Source organism: Falco cherrug, chromosome 1, assembly GCF_023634085.1.
Source record: "Falco cherrug isolate bFalChe1 chromosome 1, bFalChe1.pri, whole genome shotgun sequence".
Classification (NCBI taxonomy): Eukaryota; Metazoa; Chordata; class Aves; order Falconiformes; family Falconidae; genus Falco; species Falco cherrug.
In genome coordinates, this window is record NC_073697.1 from 83,810,439 (window position 1) to 83,828,832 (window position 18,394).

Below are 18,394 nucleotides of genomic sequence, written 5' to 3' on the forward strand. Positions count from 1 at the left end.
GTCTAGCCATGAGTCCTCCTGGTTTCTTTGGCTAAGTTTCCCTTTGATAGTGATTTGTTGCTTGCTTTGGTGATCCCTCTGCAGAGAGAATGCTGTAAAGATCTGTCTTTGAGTCTTTTTCAGTCCTTAGGAGCAGAAAATCCTCTTACCATGACTATTCCAAGTGTGATGGCATTAAGGCTGATGGGGCCTGTAGATAGCAGTTTTGTGCTCTATAATAGCCCATACTATATAAAAGATGGAAAACTAAAATTCACTGTGTGTTTGGGCAAAAATTACTTCATTTATTTTTGTTAGCTGACCCTTTTTTTTAATTCACAAACTCTCTTGAACTGAACTGGCAATTAGCAAGTCAAGTATTTCAGTTGAGTATTTTCTCATTCACTTAATTTTGATGTAATCTCCAAGAGAGATTCATGTTAATTAATCCTCTCTTTTTATTAACATGTAGATGGAAAAGGAAAAAAAATACAATTAGAAAAGGAAAGAATATAACTAAGCCTTTTCCAGTGTTTTTCATTTCAAATAACTCTGCTTTTGCCCATTGTGAAGGTGAATCCTTCTTTTCACAATAAACAGTGCAGTCCCACACCAGGCTAGTTTCACATTCATCTAACATCACCTTAATGATGACTGAGGTAATTTTGTATTGAATTGCTTATTTATGTGTTTTTTTTCTGTGGCACACAGTGTCTGATGTAGCAGGTCAGAACTCATTTTCAGTGGTATGTCGCTGATGTGATGCAATGAGTCTCAGTCCCAACCAGTGTTGAGGAATAGCTCCCACTGCTTGAGGCTGTGTCTATGCACGAATCAAGGGACAGTGTAGAACTTGTCCTCCTAAGAAAAAAAAAATGCTTATTAAATGTCATCTGACAAAAAATTATAAATGGATTATTAATTTTAGATTCATATGCCTATCACAATTTCTTAAACGCTTTGTGAGCATCAGATTTGGGAGATGATAGAAATCCATACAATTTGCATGAAACTAAAACAGGATCTATCTGAGAAAATAGTTAGGTTTGGAGGAGAGGTTTTCCTTTGCAGGATGTTTCTGGAAAGGAAAGTAGAGCTAATGGTTAGATAGAGCCTCATATTACAGGCTCTTGTCTGTGATTGTCTAGAAATTGAATGAACCTCTCTCTTGTGCATATCATTTAATGTGACTTAGGAAAGGCTGCACAGAGGTTAGGACTCTGAAGGTCTAATAAGGAGAAATAGTAGCAGAGGTCCTCACACCAGGAGAAGGGAGAACTTGCGACGAGAGGAAAGGAGGGGAAGAGGGGGAAGAGAAATGTTAATTTTGGCAGTTGAGCTGACAGAATGGATTTGTCTCCAAGCCCAATAGTTGTAAAAGTAGGCCAAAGGGGTCTACTGAGTAAACAAATGGAAGTTTGTTAGTTCCTTCCAGAAATTATACTTTCTGTGCACGCTGTCTGGGCACAACAGAAGACAGAAAAAGAACTTGTTAGTCTTTTAATTACAGAAGACAATTACATATGGTTTTAATGCCACTATCAATTTTTTTTCACCTTCAGGGATAAAAGATCTATTGTTCATAAACACAGAAGGCTTGCCCACAGTTCTGGGTGTTATTAAGGAGAATTCTCTTAAGTGTAAATCTGTTAGGTTTCTTAAGTCTGCATTCTGAAATAAGCATGGAATTTCAATTTTTAAAATCTAATATTTTCAGAAGAAAGCTTTGAAACCTACTTTTTATTTCTATTAATATGTAGTTTGCTAATTAAAAAAGAGCAATAAAAGTGAGGGGGTTCATTTCTAAAGACTCCTCATTGGTTTTTACTTTGTAGTATCTGTCATCCTGTAACGTTGCATGATTTTCCTAAATAAGTAGGGGAGGTTCTGTAATTCCTTGGGGTTATTTTGTTTTTAGGCAGCAGGGGAAAGCCATCTGATAAGGAGGGAAAAATTTTAATTCCGAAGTATTACTGGAATGTAATTGCAAAAATTCTCTCATTAACACGTGCAAACTAAAGGAAAAATATGATTTTCTTTTTTGTGGCAGATTTTCAGTCTTCTAAATTATTTTTTAAAATACCATCATCTTTGCATTTGAATTGACTCTTCATAAACTTATGTGGTTATATTTATTTGTTTTTTTTTCAAAAAGTCCTTACTACAGTAGAAAACACAGAGTGCATGGGGGGAAGAGAATGAAAGATCACTTTTGAAGCTTCCTGTAAAGAATTACTTATTTTTCTATCCTCACCACAGCAAGATTTGAATTTTGGGGTGGCAGAGGAAGAAGAGGGAAAGGAGGGTAGAGAGAGAACATGGAAAAGCACAGATTAGGATTTGAAGGAAGAGTGGTAAAGATCAGAGTGAATTTGTAGGACTGGATTGAGAATAACAAATTTAGAAAGACTTGGTTGAGAATGGAAGAAAAGCTGTTGCCTAATGGTTTTCCCTGAGTGACTCACCAATCCACCACTCCTTGCAAAAATGCATATCAGCCGGTATAAAAAAAAAGAATTCTACTACTCATACTTTCTGCACTGCTAGAAATATGGATAAAGCAGAGAGCAGCCTATGAGAATAGGGCTAGCTGATATAAGGGAATCAAACAGAAAAAGATGGGACCTGGTACCTTCATGGCAGCAATGTGGACTGAGAACATGGACTAGCTCTTCAGGCAGCCTGCACTGGAAGATGCTTGACCGACCTGACGTAAACAAAATAGGCTGTGCTTTTACCTAGTAATAAGTCACCCAAGCTAGGTGTCTGTTTTGCGTGTACTGAAACCCAGTGCTCTTGTTGGGGCATACGTCTTTGTATTATATGTATTGTAATGTATTATATCCATACATAAAAATCCAGGGCTAGAAAACCAGTTTATGTTCCTGATCTGAGGCAAGAGTAAACCTATTTAAAGTTTTGCGATATGGAGGAACCTGTACCGTGGAATTATATTAGGTTGACTGGGCATGATGGACAAAAGTCAAACATCCTCTGTGGAGAACTGGTGATTATTAGGAAGAAGGGGATAGCAAGTTAAATGGAAATGGATTAGGCTGTGGTCAAAGCAAGCCAGTACATATGATATGCTGAAAGCATTAATTCTATCAAAACAGGACAGGAAATTGTTTTAAATTGTAGGTGTGTACAATTTTCTTAGCATTCAGAAATGTCTCACTACCTTTTAAGTAAAGTTTATGGCAGCAAGTGATTTCTTTGTGAATGTCATTAAACACTTCAAAGCATTATGTGCTGATTTCAGTAGCAATTTAGATTTTTGCAGAAGGGTGTAATGTCTTCTTGTGTGTGATGAGCCTGAACCAATCCTTTATGTTCTTTTTTTCTTTGTCTTTCTAAATGTGTGTGGACTGCAGATGGTTCTGTGAAGGAAAAGAACTCCAGAATTCCCCTGACATTCAGATCCGTTCTGCAAGTGGAGGACTTCATTCACTAATTATAGCAGAAGCCTTTGAAGACGATACTGGACGCTATACTTGTCTGGCTTCAAATTCCATTGGTTCAGATAGTACATCAGCTGAAATATTCATCGAAGGTAAGAGGTGAAATAATAAAATACTTGATGCATACAGGAAAGGATAACTAAGCTGAAGTTTACTTTTGGTTCTGTATGTTAAGGTTACATTTGCTTTGGTGGTACTTTTACAGTGTTCCTCTGCTTCCCTTTAATGCAACACATTTTGAACATCACATGATACTCATTCAGGTATTTCAAGGAATGTCCCAGGAATCAGTGGGTAAAGTGCTATTTACTTAGGGTACAAGTAAGGTAAAGAATGGAAAAGGAGAAATAAGCAGAGCTTTTGGCATATGGCTAGATTTTAAGTAGTACCCTCTGTAAATCAAAGATTTGACTGGTGATACCAATAATGATTTTCATGATAGCAGTAATCCCTGTCTCAGTTCTGAACTTGCTCCCAGTGCAAGTAAGTGTGGCTGCCCCAGATGAATCTTCTTCAGTCATGTGTAAGCATGTTATAATTCTTCATATTTCGTACACTGGCTTTAAGTCAGGTTAAAAGTCAGTAATACTGCTTTTGTCCAAAATCAACTGGTAGTAATTTTAAAAATATTTGACTTCAAAATTAATCATAATTCCAGTATTATTTTATCTGAGGAAGGTTAATAACTTGACCATGAACAAAATTATTAAATTATTTTTTTAGTGGAGGACTGTATTTTAGGCATGATTATATTAATCACATACTGATTTTTATTTTTATTCATGCATCTTTCAAAGATTTTGGTAATATGTATTCTTTTACCAGCTTTGTAACTCATTAAAATTCATTTAAAAGGTTACCTGAAAGCATAAAACAAATTAAGATAACAAATACTCATAACAAATCTTAATAATAAAATACCAAAATGATTAAATAGCTTTTGATTAACAAAGCAATAAACTTTTTTGCTATAAATTAGCTAAATCATGACAGATGTGCATTTATAAGGTTTCTTCCATTATGTTTTTTATTCTCAGAATTTTTTTATCCCACATTGGGATCAAGACTTTTCTGAATCTTATGGATTCTAGTAAGACTTGTTTACAGAAGTAAGCATATTTCAGAAATACTCAGGTATAGTACAAATATATAATATTGTGTGAAGTTGTAACAGAAGCAACACTAAAAAAGAAACATCTAGGTAGAGAGATACAGCAAACAAAACAATTCCTCTTTTGAGACCTGGCAAAGTCTTGCTATATGGAAGTGCTATGTTGAAGTTTTACAATATGTAACTTTGAAAGATAGAGAAACGTACAAGTTGTTAGGCTCATCCCCTATGATCTTTAAGGAAACCAGATTGTTACACAGGCATTGCTTTGTACATTAATAGTCTTTGTACATTAATAGTCTTGATGACAATGATGCCTCATGCTTTCTTCTGTGCAGCAGGCCCTGCTACACAAGACCTGGTTATCCTTTGCTTATGGGAAATACTTTCATGTAGACCCACTTTGCTGTCTTGACATTTCTTCTCCCTTCTTACCTTTTCTGTGCTACTTGTTGCTTTGATTTTTATATTCTAAACTTTGTAAATAAATAGGGTACTTGAGTGCCTCAGTCCAATTTTTGTTTCATTAGAATCAGTCTATGCTATACTATGCATATTGATTATGAATTGCTTATGATTTGTATTACGGATACAGCTATCCATATGGATGCACAAATCCTTTGAGGAGTAAGAGGAGTAATACGTACTGCACAAATGTCTAGGATAAATGTGTGAAGTACCAGTTGTTAGGAAAAATAAAGACAAATAAATGCTTTCATTTTTTTTTCTTTAAGTGAGTTCAGGGTATTGCCAAACTCATACATTCTATCAAGACTTCCACTGGCAAGAAATACCAGTATATAAATGTTATATATAGGTTAATGTAAATACTCTGAGCTGTGCAGATTGTGGGTAGCAAGTTTAGTCTGAAAATGTCTTGCATACTGAGTTGCTCACCCTTAAGGCTGAAGATTTGTTATCTGTGTATAAGCTATATGTTTGGTTAAGCTTTGAGTTTTAACTTTCAAGAAAATAAAATTATACATTTCCAGTAGAGTAGTAGTCAGCATTTTTTTTTAACCATATTTACTTCAATATGAAGGAAGACAGCTGAGAGCATAGGGAAAAGAGATGGCAATTAAATTGTCATGGTTATGATTTCTGTAACTGGCTAAAGTACATAGCTAGAATCTTAACCAGATAAGAAAAACTGCCATAGTTTATTACAGAGAATTCTCAACTCTTGAAGTGAAATGCAAAAGTAGTGTAGTTTTTTCTTTGGAGTTTAAACATTAAATAAATCAGTAAAAGGATATAAGATTATTAAAAATACTTTCTTTTCCAGGTGCCAGTTCCACAGATTCAGAGAGTGAAAGTTTAATTTTCAAATCAAAATCTGGAGCTATGCCACAGTAAGTGTGCAAAGTAGAACCAATGCTGTGCAAATGTTCTTAATAAGGAGCACTGGAAAACCTATGGTAGTTTTAGATCTGAATAAGCATCTGGGATATATTTCTGTATGTCTTGTCTTTTCTCCTTCTCTCACATGATACAAATGTGTAGTATTATAGCTGTAGATTGTATTAATGTGCTTGTGCTGTCAGAGAAGTCTGGCCTTAGCCTGACAACTCTTCTGTTGATACCAGCTTCTCATTTTCAGGAGTAACTTTAAGTTAACCAAGCCTCCATTTGTGAACATGCAGCCCTGTGCCTCCAGAAAAACAGATAGAGGCCTATGATTAAAGACACAAAAAGCATTTTAGTTTGTATCTTAAATCAGTACTTTTTATTGGGTGTGAAAGTGTAAATTAGCCTAAGATTGTGTTCTGCTCAGGCTTCCTCCAGTGTTGATCTTTTCAGCTGATAAGGACATATTTAAAGATGTAGAAAACACAAGGTAGCTTATGGATAATAAGCTAACGTAAAGACCTTATAAAGTGCTTGCTGTTTTCTTTTCTTACAGGGCCCAAAAGAAAACCACCTCTGTTTCCTTGACAATAGGATCTTCTGCACCACAGTCTGGAGTCACCACAGCTGTAATTCAACCTATCTCTGTGCCCAGTCAGCAGGTATTTTTAGACACCAATTTTTAAATTAGTAAAAGTATTTTAATTTTTTTCAAAAATTGTAAGTCCTGAAAAACTCCATTGTTTTGAGCAGGGGTCCTCAAACTTTTAAACAGGGGGCCAGCGCGTGGATGAAGTGGCAGGAGGTCATCTGCAGCTGCTTGGTTTCCCCCCCCAACCCCTGGCAGGGGGCGGGGCGGGGGGCTTCTGTAAATACCGGGGGCCGGATTGAGGACCCTGGGGGGCCGTATCCAGCCCGCGGGCCGTAGTTTGAGGACCCCTGGTTTTAAGGAATTATACTATTGAAGTATAAACTTAAGTTATCATTAGATATATATAATAAATGTTATATAAATATATATATTAAAATTAAGTTATAAGATAATGATAATTTTTAAAATTTAAGTATATATCTAGTGAATGGGGCATAAAAGTAAATATACACACGGATTCTTACACAATGTGTATCAACACAGCATGTGATCAGCTGACATATCTGTGATGATGAAAATTACAGAGTATATCACTTAATAGTGACTTCTTCCAATTCCGAAAGACTGTAATACAAATGAATGCCTACAATATTTTTTATCAAAAGTTTTAAATTTTGTTATTAAATTAAATATTGAAGTGATTTTTCTGGCCCTTTTAGAGAAAATTAAGTTTTACTATCTAGAAGTTAAATGTAGAAAATCAATGTTCATTAGTTTATACTAAGTTTTAATGCCACTGTGGCTTACTTTGTATATGAATTATAAAATATAAATAAAATAAAAATCTCTGCTAGACTGTACATGGTAAATTCTCTTCTATTTCTTTGGCTAACCTTGGTAAGCTTTTAGGTACCTGAATTTATTTCTTACTACATCAGCCAAGGGATGTAGTAACAGGAGAGGCAAAAATGCTTCAATGCAAAGAGCTTCCTTGAATGATGTTAACAGGAGTCAAACTCTCAAAATACTTCAAGGCAAAGACAGTTGGATATAAAATTTTCATGGGAAGTACAGAAGCCTTTAAAGTTTGCATTTTGATTTCAGAAGTATAACAGATGTGAAATAGTGATGCCACTCAAGAAGCATGTAAGAACAAGAACACCATAATAAGACTGTACATTTAAGAGTTTGCATTATCATATATATATATTATTGAAACTAATAGACTTTCCATTTTATAGCATTGTTGCGTTGCTTTGCAGGTTCAAAGCCCTACTTCGTATCTGCACCGTCTGGATGGACCCAAGCCTATCTATTCTGCACCCATTTTTACAAAGGTAAGTTTTATTCATCATGACTTCTACATCATACTCCAATAGTCCGGAAGGAAATATCAAAATGATTTATCCTAATGTAGGAATGTTTGATTGTGTTAAAACTTTTACAGTTTTCATTATCCTTTTCAGTATTAATGACTTCCTAAGAAAATACTTTTCAACTGCAACAATGAAGTTCTTATGCATTCTACCCTATTAAAATCACTAGTGGAATAACATGAATATTCTGTATGTGTTTGTCTTATGCCCATGACTGTCCTCCATTAAGAAATCTTTGTAAAATAAAATAAAGTAGGCACCAATTACACATCATAGTCATGACAAAGCTTCATTCACAATAATTTACCTACTGGCAAGAGCAAGTAACAGTGTTTTTTACTTCATTTTAGAAAAAAAAAAAGCCATGCAGTTGTGTTAGTTTAAAAAGCAGTTCAGATGTTGGGATGTCTTGTAAAATGTAAGGCACAGAATCATAGAATCGTTCAGGTTGGAAAAGACCTTTAAGATCATCAAGTCCAACCATTAACCCAGGACTGCCAAGCCCACCACTAAACCATGTCCCTTAGTGCCACATCTACAGTCTTTTAAATACCCTCAGGGATGGTGACTCAACCACTTCTCTGGGCAGCCTGTTCCAATGACTGACAACCCTTTCAGTGAAGAAATTTTTCCTAATATCCAATCTAAACCTCCCCTGGTGCAAGTTGAGGCTGTTTCCTCTTGACCTATTGCTTGTTACTTGGGAGAGGAGACCAACACCCATCTCACTACAACTTCCTTTCAGGTGGTTGTAGGCAGCAATAAGGTCCCCCCTGAGCCTCCTTTTTCTCCAGGCTGAACACCCCGGTTCCCTCAGCCGCCCCTGACAAGACTTGTGCTCCAGACCCCCCACCAGCCTCGCTGCCCATCTCTGGACACGCTCCAGCACCTCATTGTCCCTCTTGCAGTGAGGGGCCCAAACCTGAACACGGTACCTGAGGTGCGGCCTCACCAGTGCCAAGCGCAGGGGGACAATCACTGCCCTTGCCCTGCTGGCCACACCATTTCTGATAAATGGACCTTTTAGAAGGGAAACTTTCATTCAGTAATTCTTAAGTAAATATTTAAGTCAATATTTATCTTCACTTTCATCCCAAATCTAACTTTAGAACTGGGAATTAGGTAACACAAAAAGACAGCATAGTTCCCTAATCTCTAAAATAAAAATTTAATAGAAAATATGATTTTCATTATGCCTCAAACCATCATTTCCATAGCAGTAATTATTACTTAATCACTATTTGTTGAAGTCTAAATGAAGATAAGAAGGGATTTCTGGTTATTGCTTCAGAAAAAAATTGACTAAAAGATAATATAGGACAGCAAGTAGTTTTGCTTAGAGATGAGTAAACCCTGTTCTGCACAGCTGTCTAGCTTGGCTCCATCATATCTCTTTCTCATGCCAGGAAAGGTCTGACACTGTCCCTCATAATTCTGCACTGATACTGCAGGTATCATAGGAGAGTGAATAGTGGAGGTACAAGGAAGTAGAGACTATGGTTACTGCAAGGTAGGGAGCCAGGCAACTTCATAATAAGTGTGGGAAACAGGAGAAATCCAGCCCTCATTCAGAAACTACCAAAGCAATCAGAACTCCACTGTTCCTTCCCAATTCACCTGTCTCTTGTCCCTGAAATCCAGTATTAACTGGCTTAAGTCAGTTGGAACATATTAAACAAAACCAACATTAATTACAGAAGAAACAAACCAGATATGAACAAAAAAATATATACTTAATACAGCTTCCTAACATAAATTTCTTTCTCTACAAGCTTCATGCAGCAATCCAAACATTTTTATGTTTCCATGTAACAAAATTCTTACGTGTTTGATTAACTAGAGATCTGTGAATAGTAACTAGGCAGAACTCTGAACTTAGACCTAACTTCAAGTGCTTTGCTGCATCAAGGCCTAAACCTTATTAATAAACTGGAAAGGCAAGGAGACAGCCAGTACAGTAAAAAGACTCTCATTTATAATTTTAAGAGGGATAGCAAAGGCAAAAAAAGTAGCTGTCTCCTGTCAATTCTGCTACTTAAAATACTGTGTTTCTCTTCTTTCACTGCAGTTATTCATCAAAGATTTAGACCATTCCTGCAGTTTTTCAGATGTGTGTAAGAATTTATTTCAGCCATAATACTGTCTCAGAAGCTATCCATACAAAAGTCCTTATTGTATTTATGTCATCTAATTTTGCTTGGTTGGTTATAAATGGCTCAGAGGAAAAGCAACTCCACATTCTAGAGGTTGACCTGAAAGCAGCACAGCTACTCTCTCCGGACCAAGTCAATCAATGTGTAGTTAGTTGCAGAATTTTCATTTCATCTTGTGGAAGGATGAAAACTGAAAGGTCAGACTGCAACTCTCTGTTTGTGATGGTCTGACAAATTAAATACTTCTATACCGATTCCATCTTTGGTCATATTAAGAATGTATTTGAAAATAACCTATTCAGTCATTTTTAACTATATAGCTGATATATTAGATTTAATCAGAGTGAAAATACAGCTCACAGAAAATGTCTATTGCAAAAACGTAATGGCACAATAAAATGAAGTGGAAATACAAAGGGAAGAAAAGACTACTTTTAAGAATGTAAAATGCTCCCAGTTCATTTGAGTTGTGATTGTTATATTTCAGGAGCTACAAAACTCCACAGCATCTGAGGGACAAGTCGTGGTATTGGAATGCAGGGTCAGAGGACCCCCTCCCATTCATGTTAAGTGGTTTCGACAGGGCGTTGAAATTCAAGATTCTCCAGACTTCAGAATTCTCCAAAAAAGTAAGGCAATAAACTGAAGCGGCTACTTTTGATACAGGATGGGAAAAGATAATGAAATTAGCCTGTCAGGATTGAGTTTTGGATAGTCTTCTCTTTCTCACATTTCAGCAATTATAATGGCTAGAGTAATAATTGAACTACTGCTACCGACAGACAATTTAAGTATTCCTTACGTTGTAATGTGTCTGCACAGATTCTGTACTGTTCTACAGTATTTCAGTATAATATGTTAATTCAGTATAATGTTGTTTATAAATGTAATCTTTAATACTATTTTTCTTGTTTGTTTCCCCTCCTTGTGATGTGATATGCAGAGCCACGATCTGCAAATGAACCTGGTAAGCATCATATGAAAAAATAATCTCTTGATTCACTAGCTCTTTGAGTTTGTACTGAAGCCATAAATAGAAAAGTGTATTCTGCTGAGCACTGATAATATGAAACCCCCTTAAAGACAATGTTTCTTTATCACACTATCCATACTTTACACTGTTCTTTATATCAATTCCTTTATTAGTTAAACAGTAAATTCATTTAGACCAGCAAGGAGAGTCTCACAGCTTAAACTTTGAAGCAAACTTCATTCTCAGAAAATGAGCAATTTGCATGCTACTGAGGAAAAAGAACAAATCCCACAAAATTCCATTACCCAAATTGTACTCAAGAGTTTCTTAACACCCAACCACTAAATGCTGGTTTTGCCAGTCTAGCTTGCCTGATGTGAAGTGTCTTAAATGCAAGTAAAAACTGATCCTCAAAAACAAAGGCACATTGAATTTTTCTAGCCTATTTGCAAGATAAAAGTCCTACATTTCAGCAAGGAAAGTGTTCTTCCAACTACATGTTTTCTCTGGCTGCTTCATTTTCCCATTATACATCCTTATATGCTGTGGTAGTTTCTTGACTAGTAAGTGGATGCTAAAAGGCTAAGAATGTTTGTTCTTTAATGTTTCTAAGTCAAACAACTCGTAGAAGAGAAGACAGTGATAAGGTCCAAGCCTTGATTTAAAAGGGTGGCTGGTTGTGCTTGAATATGCTTGAATTTGGAGAGAGTTTTAATTATGGAGTAGAAAAATAAAACAGAAAAGTTTTCTAAGACCTGGGTGTTCTCCAAGTGTCTCTGAAGGACCTTAGCAATGGAGGGGTGTTTTAAGCTTGGAGGGGTCACATTGGTAGTCTTTGCAGGGAGAACAGAATTAGCCGCTGAGTGATATTTATAAGGTAGCAGTGTGGTTATGAGGATATGGGCTAGGAAAAAGCAGTGAAGAGTTAATCCTAGGCGAAATGCAGCTTTCTCTTAACTTTCATGGAAAAGAGAAGAGGCAAAGAGGGGAAAAGCTCCTGCTTTTCTTTGTCTGGTACTCACTTGTTCTCTTACTACTTCACAAAATTGTTATATACCTATTTTACTTCATGACCATCATACATAAACATATATAAAACCACAGATGTGTGTGCATGCCCCCCCCCACATGCATGCTCTGTCTTGACAGTTAATATTATTAATTGTGGTGTGCAGCATCATCACCTCTAGTTAAACAGCTGATGCCCAGAATACATGTGACTAAATGATTTTATCTGTGGAGGCTTGAACTGTGAGGCACTAGAATGAAAGAAGAGTGCTGGAAAACCAAGTTAACCTCTAATGAGGAATTAAAACATGTCCGAGTGCTAACAATGGGCTATTGGTAGTTTATAATTGTAATCCAAACTTTAAGGTTTAAAGATTGTAAGTTACAGTACAAAACAATTTGAGAAGAGTTCCAATACGGTAACAAGCTTTTGGATATGAAAATAAATAATGGAGAATTGATTTGTGTTGAAATTTATTCAATTCTGTATCTTTCTTGGAAAATTCTCCTGTAATACATATTACAAAATCAGCCTCTCAACTTAGCTGTTTTCTTGGTATCTTTAAAAAAAAAGATCAGTGGGTTGACTTTTTTCCCCATCCCAGAGAAACTTATTTCCTATCCAAGTAGTAACATCTTTTCTAGATTTAATCTACCCACACTATGAGAATAGTACCTAGTATACCTAGCGCACTGTTGTTACTAGGAGCTTCTTTTCTACAAAATCATTTGAACTGCATTCACTCTCTTCTTTAACATGATAGAAAATACCTGAAAGGACTGAAACTTTATGGAAAGGATTCTATGAAGTCTAAATTTACTAGAATATATTAGGATGGGGTTTTTAATACCGGTATTTGAAAGTTCTGTCAAAACTCACAATCATGAGTAATGTTTACCCATTTTTGGTAATCTCTTTTTATTCCTTCACCCTCTTTAGGCACCATAATGTCTATAATGCTACATGAACAAGATATTTTGGAGTAGGAATGCAGTGTTATCTGGTAGAAAGGAGAAGCACTTGTTTGCTTGAGACAAAAGGTTCAAATTCCATTGTGTGAATAGTCGAGTACAAAGGAAATCATACATTATGCCTCTTACAAGAAGATTTTTTTTGATGGAAAACTAAGTAATTTTCAGTATTGTTAGTTGCAAGGTTCATGTAGCCTATCTGACAGATACTACTGTGGAATAAGTAAAAATATTCATGATAGTTCACGAAGCTAACAATTTCCTTTCATAGATGCTACCTGAAATGGGAAATAGAAGGTGGGATTCTGAGTCCAAAAAGATTATCACTTTTCCAGTCCTCTCACAAACTTGTGCCATCATGCTGATGGTGCTGAACACTCTCACTCCCCTGTCTGGTTAGCTTGCAGACCCTGGGAGAAGATACATAAAGCCTTCTAAAAAGTACTAGGGAATGGATCCTTAAATGAAAGGTGCATTTCTTGGGTTTTCTCAGATACAGAAAAGTTATTTAATATCAAGGTATCTCATACCACTCTCAGGTAGGTGGCAAGGTAAGAGTGGCAAGGCAAGAGTAGCAAGGCATCTCAAAAAACTGTTTTTGTGTCTGTATTGTTGTGGTTTAATAGACCAATAGACCTAACAGTAGTGAATGCCTGACAGCAATCTTTTTTTTTTTCTTCCTCCATGCCTGTAATTCTTTTGTAATATATATTTATAAGCACCTTCCTGCTGTCCATAACCTATAAAAGAGTTTCAGTTTGTTATTTTATTCTCCCTGGATTCATTTATCTAAGTCAGGGGTCCTCAAACTACGGCCTGGATACGGCCCCCCAGGGTCGTCAGTCCAGCACCCCATATTTACAGAACCCCCCCACCCCTGCCGGGGGTTGGGGGAGGAAACCAAGCAGCCGCAGATGACTTCCTGCCACTTCATCCGTGCGCCGGCCCCCTGTTTAAAAAGTTTGAGGACCCCTGATCTAAGTACTGTCCCTGTAAGATTTGTCCATGTATCAGTTCCTACTAAGCCTTATTAAATAATATGCAGTATCTTACTCACCACTAAAACTAATGACATTCGCTTATTGACTCATTTGTGTAGGAATTGACTCTGTGCATGCAAGGGGAATGTAAATTAAGTTTAGGCAAAATGTAAATATTTCCTTTTGGTGTAAATGATGAGCAGTGTTTTATGTATTAGTAGTAATACTGGCAATAAGTAACACTGTTTTTTAGGATGTCATGAAGGATCTTAAAATTTCTACAACAGGAAGCTGGGTGGGTACCAGAAATGTAACAGGTACAGCATTGGTTTATGATGCAATTCATACTCTTCAGAAGCCAGATGAAACAATACCTGCAGAGGAAATGGTTCATATGCAAACAAACAACTGCTGTTCAGTGCGGATGGTGTGAACATATGTGCAAGATTGATATGGAAAACAGCATGCCTATGCTAGATAATTATTCAGAATTTTGAAAGATGGACATGATTTCTAAAAATGTTTCCAAGTGTACAACCTCCATGGAATTTTACATAAATTTTAACAGGTTGTAGTCTGACTTTAATTGCTGGTTATCAACCAAATTCCAACCATCAATACTTCATAGTGCTCAAAAACATTGGTCATCCTTTGCTACACCAGTATTAATGATTCAGAAGAAAAATCTTCCATGAACTCACACAGGTAAAAAATTAAGAAGGAAGGTGAGGGTGGGTGGCTACTTTTTGGGGGTACATTCTATCTACCCTAATGCATTTTGCACTCCTTTTTCTGTCTAGACAGAAATCTTTGAATCACAAATCTCTCCAGACTGCTTTGTGAATTAATAGCTAGTCAGATTACTTAAAGCCAACATCACAGATTGTCAAATTACCTGCTCTGTACTTCTTTCTTGGACGTTTTGACTTTATACTGATTGAATCCTTCAAAGAGCAGGCTGCCTGAGAGTGAAAAATCCCATGGAGTCATTTGCCAGCTGTTGATCTTTTGACCATTACTCAGCTGTCTGGAGGCAGCCACAAACTGTATTGAATTACATTAAAACAATTGTCTGATGGCATGTAAGTAGAAAACTATATGAAGTAACTTTTCTCTAGATTGCCAGAGAATTGCCACGTATACATGGTGTTTTTTTCTTAAGCACGTTCACCAAAAACATCTCAAAAGACAGTCATCACTTCTTTTAGATTGTGCTTTCTTGTTCCCCGCATTATATTGCCCACAATCATACTTGCTGTTGTTCTGTTTTCTTCTCAGTATTTTTAAAGTGCTGTTTGCGGTATCTTCAAACACACTCAGTTCTTTATAACTTTTAAAAATTTGTCTCTTCATTTATTGAGTGGCATAAAACCTAATAAGCCAAAATTGCTGGCCAGATGGGTAAAGGTATAGACAATAGTGATCATCAGAAACAGGTAAATTAAATACTTTTTTCATTGTGTTACTGCAAGTTAAGGCATCTACAGGTCTGCAATACTACCATCTATTATGCTACTCCACATATTCAGTTACTCTCTATTTTCACACTTCCCTGTTCTCTTTATACAAAAGATGCACAGATACCTAAATGAGAAGTTATCAGATGGGCATATTGCTTTGCTGTTAAACTGTGGTTAAACATCTGATGGCTAGGGGAACAAAAGGGAGAATAAAAGACAAGTTGTCTACAAGATGGCAGGGTTGCATTTTGATTTTTACCACTGTGACTACCTGCTGCCTTTGTGTAGCAGAAAACTTAAGGCTCTGAACCTACATCTATAGAAATAGCTCTGTGTGTTGCATCATAATGAACTACTACTAATTATCTCCCAGGAGTGTATGTGAGTTACAGTGGAGGAAGCTAATGATCACATTTGAAGATAAAGCTGCAGATATAAGAACTACGCTACCTTTAATTTAATACATAGAAACATTCTGAAGTAAACATATTGTCAATGATGAAATTTGTTAAAATGAAACAGTTTTCTGTTTTACCAAAGATTATTCTCCCTAATGGACTCATGAACCATAAAGGGAAAGGATTACTCTGTAAAATGTAATCTTTCTTTCTAAATAACTGACAAAATTGTCAAGTACTTGCATGCCTAAGCATTTTACATGTTTCAGTGAACAGAATGCTTTTGTATTCATTTAGTCAAGTGTTAAATGTGTTTTAAGGCCCTGAGAACAGCATTTCAGAGCTGCTTTCTGGAACACATTTTTGTGATGAAATTATTTGTCAGCTGATGATTGCCAGGAAGTAGAACAGACATTATTTACTTCAAATCATCAGATTCTACTTAGCACAGTAACAGAAAGAAAAATAATTATGTAAGTCAGGACGTAAAGCTAAAAAAAAAACTCATAGCACTATGTATCCAGAGCATGTTATGGAAATCTTTAAAGAACATTTCTTTTTTCAAATCAGTGTTTCATTTCTATGTTTTCCACGGTAGGTAGGCCTTTTAGCAAGGACCTGGAAGTCAGTGATTCTTGGTTTTGGGGGAGCAAAATAAATCAAGACAACAGCAATGTGTTGCTTGCACATACTTTTTGGCCAAGCTGCCTTTTGATTAGTTCATAAGGTTTTTTTTTTTATGTTTTCAGTTTAGCCAGTTTTCTCATGATTGATCACAAATATGCTGAAGTTTGTTCATCTGGATGAGGACTGAGTTTTAAACTCTGATTATTTTCATCACTAATTTGCTTCCAAATTCTTTTGCAAGGATTACTGCACATTACCATGTATAATTTTCAAATATACTGTTTCAGTAAACAAATTTAATCATGGTAGGATCCACTGGAATTCTTTTATCATTGAAGAGTGAAAATCAGCTCTTGTCATGTGATCATTTTACATACTTTAAAAATTGCAAGAATGTCGTGTATTAATTAGCTCTGCTGTTTGGAAAATAGGAATTCTGCTGGTTGTTCTACTTTGTAGTACCTCTGCCCTCATTCAAACAGCAGTTTGCAGCATGGTGGGAGTGATTTTCTTTTGCAATCCTGAAATACCCAGCTTTCAGAATTCTGCTGTTAAATGAACAGGAAACTAGTGTGCTGCCTGGATCAGATTGCATCCCCAGAGCCAGTTCAATCCAGGAGTATGCATGTGTGGTTAACAATATAGCTTCAGCTGCTTACAACACACCAAGACTAAAAAAAGCTGATCTCAGTAGTTCAAAAACTAGCTTGTGTTACCTGTTACTTTCCTGATAAGACCTTTCAAGAGTCATTAATCTTAATCTGGGTCAGGTAAAATCCAGCTTGCTACCAGATATGCCTCTTGCAGCTACACAGAATGACTGGTTTGTGTTGCCAAAAAAAAAAGCACATTCTGCTGTCTGAAAAATAACTGTGCCAAATATTTAGTTAGTCATTCATTTTTAGCCCATTTCTATTACAGGAAGTTTTTGGATATGATGTCATTTATAGTCGGAAAAATTCCATAACATCTTTGTTAACTGTCTAAATGAGATGGTGGTCTACCATTCCACAATGAAAATTAGGAAAGAAATAAAAAGAACTGTTGGAAAATGTTTTCCTTCTTTGAACTAAAAGAAGTGAAGCTTACGTTACTGAACCTCTTCTACAGAGTAATTTTATTGTGAAAGTTATTGGAGTCTGAAATATTTTTTCTCACTTTTCAGTTTGTTTTTATTAGCTATATTCCATTGATTTTGTGATAATATGTTATATTCCGTGTAAATGTCGTATCCAAAATGCAATTTCTATTTTTTTTAAATGAAACTGAGTTCTATAAAACTTCCCTGGTTTGGTTTTGAGAGTAGAAAATAACCATAAGCAAAATAAACCCTAATTAATTAAGAAAACTCACAATGTAACTGTTCAGGTCTAAAATCATTTAAGTATGTTGTGTAAATATTAGTTATTAGGATTAGCTGTACAGTGAATTTTTATAAAGACTAAAATACAAGTAGACAAAATAAAGTGACTTCTTTGAAGAATCTGGAAAAAATATGCCTCGATCATTAAACATGCCCATTATAAATGGATTAATTGATTTGATAATTGATAATGAAATTGATAACGAAAACATTACTGTGAGACCCAACCTGAAATATGAACTGTCCAGCCATACAAGGTTTTGACTAAGGCCCTGTATGATTAAAGCATGTACTATGGCATATCAAAGTAGAATGCCCAGATTTCAAACAGCCACAGACTACATCTGTCACAGGATTCTGAAGAGTTTCTGGGGATGCTGTTTTGTCTTATGTTTTCAGTTCATCCATTCTCACTGCTGTTCTGACAGAGACAGAAATTATCTTCCCAAACTGCATAAGGGGAATATTTATGCATCCAGAATTTTTAGTTCCGGTCAATTTATACAGAAAAGTTAATTGAAAGTAATGGCGCAATGCTTTCTTATTTTACTGGGAATGGGATTTGATCTGAAATGTTGCATTAAATACAGAAAA

General features: G+C 35.9%; 1 protein-coding gene across 4 annotated transcripts in view; it reads left to right on the top strand.

Annotated features, from left to right (window-relative positions):
• LOC102046790 (palladin) overlaps positions 1–18,394 on the top strand; it is a 193,559-nt gene that overhangs the window by 65,302 nt on the left and 109,863 nt on the right. For all 4 annotated transcript variants that reach the window (XM_027815184.2, XM_055706444.1, XM_027815185.2 and 1 more), the window contains 6 exons: positions 3,354–3,532; positions 5,837–5,903; positions 6,455–6,560; positions 7,753–7,827; positions 10,507–10,648; positions 10,963–10,986. In XM_027815184.2, coding sequence (XP_027670985.1) covers positions 3,354–3,532; positions 5,837–5,903; positions 6,455–6,560; positions 7,753–7,827; positions 10,507–10,648; positions 10,963–10,986 — 593 coding nt within the window. The remainder of the gene's footprint in view (positions 1–3,353; positions 3,533–5,836; positions 5,904–6,454; positions 6,561–7,752; positions 7,828–10,506; positions 10,649–10,962; positions 10,987–18,394) is intronic.